At 61.9% G+C, this 3,385-nt stretch overlaps 1 protein-coding gene across 1 annotated transcript; it reads right to left on the reverse strand.

Annotated features, from left to right (window-relative positions):
* Positions 1-355: 355 nt before the first annotated feature.
* Positions 356-2,861, reverse strand: MFSD6L (major facilitator superfamily domain containing 6 like). Its single transcript, XM_079323801.1, has 2 exons — positions 1,649-2,861; positions 356-1,468 (listed from the first exon to the last, which is right to left on the reverse strand). Exons 1-2 carry the CDS (start codon positions 2,692-2,694, stop codon positions 709-711), a joined length of 1,806 nt encoding a protein of 601 aa, XP_079179927.1. The 5' UTR covers positions 2,695-2,861; the 3' UTR covers positions 356-708.
* Between the last annotated feature and the right edge of the window lie 524 nt (positions 2,862-3,385).

Genomic DNA, 3,385 nt, shown 5'->3' on the forward strand with positions numbered 1-3,385 from the left:
CGGATATTCCATCCCACCCTCCGGAAATTCCCAGCCCACAGAAGTGACACCAGTCGGGAGGCCCGGCTGCTTCCTGTCACCTGGAATGCCGTGACACCTTAAATCACCACCAGGAAGTGCCCAGGTGGGCCGGGCCAGCCGCTGGCTCTGAGCACACCGGGAGGGCTTTCCCAGCAGATTCCAAGCAGGAGCTCACTGAAATCAGAGAACACGACACCGCAGAGAATCTGTGGCAAAACCTTCTTTTAAAAATGAACCGTTTTTTTTTTATTTGCATCCCTTATAAAGTGCAAAAAGTTCACAGCCAACTTGAAAGAGTTCTGTGTGCTGTCAATAATTTCCATTTGGTTGTGTCACAGCTTGGGTCACAACTGTCACTCACAACCTCAGCAGCAGCTCTGGCAGCAACGATCCAAGTTTGGTTTTGACTAAAAGTTCAGCTACATTAATTTAATCAATATACAGCTGAAATATCCTTTTGGGATTTTGGAAGCAAAATTTTATCAAGTTAAAAAGGAAATATTACCAAAAAATGGAATTATATAAAGTAAGAAAATAAGATTTATAGGTTTGTTTGGGTTTTATTAAAATAAAAATCTCTTCTCTCAGATACAGTCTGAATATATTTAGCACTTTAGAATTGTCGATGATTTCTGGATATTACCATTATACCAGGCTCCCTTTCCACCTCACAGAGTTAGGTACAGATTACTTGATCCCATGCTGCTGTATCCAATTCTTGTTAAAGCTCTCATCCTTCATAGCCTTTACCAGCCAGTCTTTCTCGTTCTCCTCCTCAGAGTCACTCATTTCACTGGAATCAGCAGCCAGGAGCTGGGAATAATTATTTTTTCTCTGCCGGGGCAATCTGGATCGGACAATTACGACGAAGATGATCCAGAGCCCGAGCCCCAGGCAGCTGGCCTGGAACAGCACTGCCAGCCCGAAGCGCTGCACCACAAAGCCGCCCCCAAAGCTGCCCAGGCCGGCTCCGCCCGCGCAGAGCCCCCCGAGCAGGGCGTGCAGGGCGCGCTCCGCGCCCGGCGTGGCGATGTCCCCCACTGTCCCCTGCAGCCGCCACCGCAGCGCCCCGCTGCTGAGGGCGGACAGCGCCTGCACGGGCAGCGATGCCCAGGGAGCACGGAGCAGGGAATAGCTCAGGAGCTGCGCTGCCAGCACGGCCAGGCTCAGCAGCTCCAGCCTGCAGCCCGGCAGCGCCCGCAGCAGCTGCCCCTGGAGCGGGTGAAGGGCCAGCTCTGCCAGCGGGCCCAGCCCCACCCAGAGCCCCATGAGGAGCTCGCTACTGCCCTGGTCCTGCAGCTGCCACAGGAGGAAGTTGTGCCCGGCAGAGCTGGCAGCACCCACGAGGAACACGGTGCCCGCGAACAGCAGCGCCCGGCCGTCCCCCCGGAGCAGGGACAGCGCTTTGGCCAGCCCGGTAGCACGGGTTCTTTTCCTGGGAATGCGGCTGGGAAAGAAGACGCTGACCATCAGTGAGAGCACTACCAGGACAGCGTAGGCGTAGAAGTGCACGGCGAGACGGGGGATGGAGCTGCCGAGGGAGCAATCCAGCTGATCCACCAGCACAGACACGCCGCACGCTCCCGCAGCCACGCCCGCTGAGCCCCACAGCCACAGCCGCCCGTACCTGTCCGTGGCGTCCACATAGTCCAGGTACTCGTAGACACTCTCATCCATGGTCCATTCCAGGGAAGCGGCCAACAGCTCCCAAAGCACCACAGCACCCAGCACCATGAGAAAAACCTGGTACTCTCTGTCCTGGGAGGTGCTCTGCACTGCCTCGAAGTTGACATCTCGAGAGTCTGGAAGGTTTTCGGACACGTGGGCATTTCCAACAGCGGGAAGAGCTGTTTTAAGCAAAGCTGGCTCATTACTCTCAGTAGTATTTAGGCTTTCCTCAGCATTATCAGCTAAATCGGTTGCAGCAGAGCCCAGAGTTTCCTCCTGGAACCCAGGGAAGGGAGGTCTGTAGGATGTCAGCCTTTCTGGTACGGGTGTCTGCTGATCAATGCCTTTTGCTGTCCAGCCAGAAGGATCATTCTGGGAGCCTTTTCCCTTTGGATCACCTTCCCCAACTCCTTTGCCGCGGCCCTGAGGCGCACCTGTGGTGCCCAAGAATCCCTGGGAGGTTGAACTGCCCAGACCGGGCTTCCCGCTCTCTGCCAACACGTCAGCAGCTGTTGTCCCCGTTCCCTTTGGCACGGCTCCCGTGTGCGTCAGAGCGCTCGAGTTTAACGCTCCGTAACTGCTCCTGCCGGGGCTGGGCACCGGGCTGGCCCTCGGGCTGGGCACGAGCAGAGCGGAAGGGAGCACGGAGGGCAGCGGGGAGGGCAGGGGGCCGGGCAGGCCGGGCTGCAGGCGGCTGTCGCAGCCCGTGGGCCCCGTGGGCCCCGCGGGTGGGATGAGGGTGAGCGCCAGGCTGGCTCCGGCCGAGCCCAGCACCGAGCCCGCCAGCAGCAGCCGCCCGGCGCGGCCCCGCGGGCAGCACAGCGGCACGGCGAGCGCCGCCAGCTGCCGGGCCCCGGCCGCGGCCCCCACCAGCGGCGCGGGCAGCGCCAGCAGTCGCAGGTAGAGCGGCAGGAAGGGCGCGGCGCAGCCCCGGGCCGCGCCCTGCAGCAGCCAGAACAGCGCGGCCAGCGCCAGCGCCCGGCCCACGTCCCAGCTCTCGCTCATGGCCCCCGCCGCATGTCCTCACCCGCTGTCGCCACCGCCGCTCCCGGCCGGCCCCGCTCCGGGTGGAGCGACCGCACCTGCGGCACCGGGACGGCCCCGGACCGACCGCACCTGCCCTGCCCCGCCCCGCCCCGGGGGATGGCGGGGACGCAGCGCCGTCTGCAGACCGGAACGGGAACAGCCCGAGACTGGAATGGAATGGCCCGGGACCTGCACGGGAATTGTTCGAGACTGGAACAGAATGGCCCGGGACCAGCACGGGAATGGCCCGGTACAGACATGGAAATGGCCCGGTACTGGCACAGGAATGGCCCGGTACTGGCACGGGAATGGCCCGGTACTGGCAGAAGGATGGCCCGGTACTGGCACAGGAATGGACCGGTACTGGCAGAAGGATGGCCCGGTACTGGCACAGGAATGGACCGGTACTGGCACGGGAATGGCTCGGTACTGGCACGGGAATGGGCCGGTGCGTCCCCGTCCCGCAGGATCCCGGCCGAGCCCCGCGGAGCTGCAGCGCTCACCCGACCCGGCGCCCCCGTGTGAGCCGGGCAGCGGCGGCTGCGGCTCCGCGGGGCTCGGGCGGGACCAGCCCAGGGCGCGCCCTCATCCCCGCCAGACACGGACGGGAACCACATGGAATGGGATTGTGCCCAAGTGGAATATTCTGGAATACTCCCAGTGAGGACAC

Source organism: Erithacus rubecula (assembly GCF_903797595.1).
Source record: "Erithacus rubecula genome assembly, chromosome: 20".
NCBI classification, from domain to species: domain Eukaryota; kingdom Metazoa; phylum Chordata; class Aves; order Passeriformes; family Muscicapidae; genus Erithacus; species Erithacus rubecula.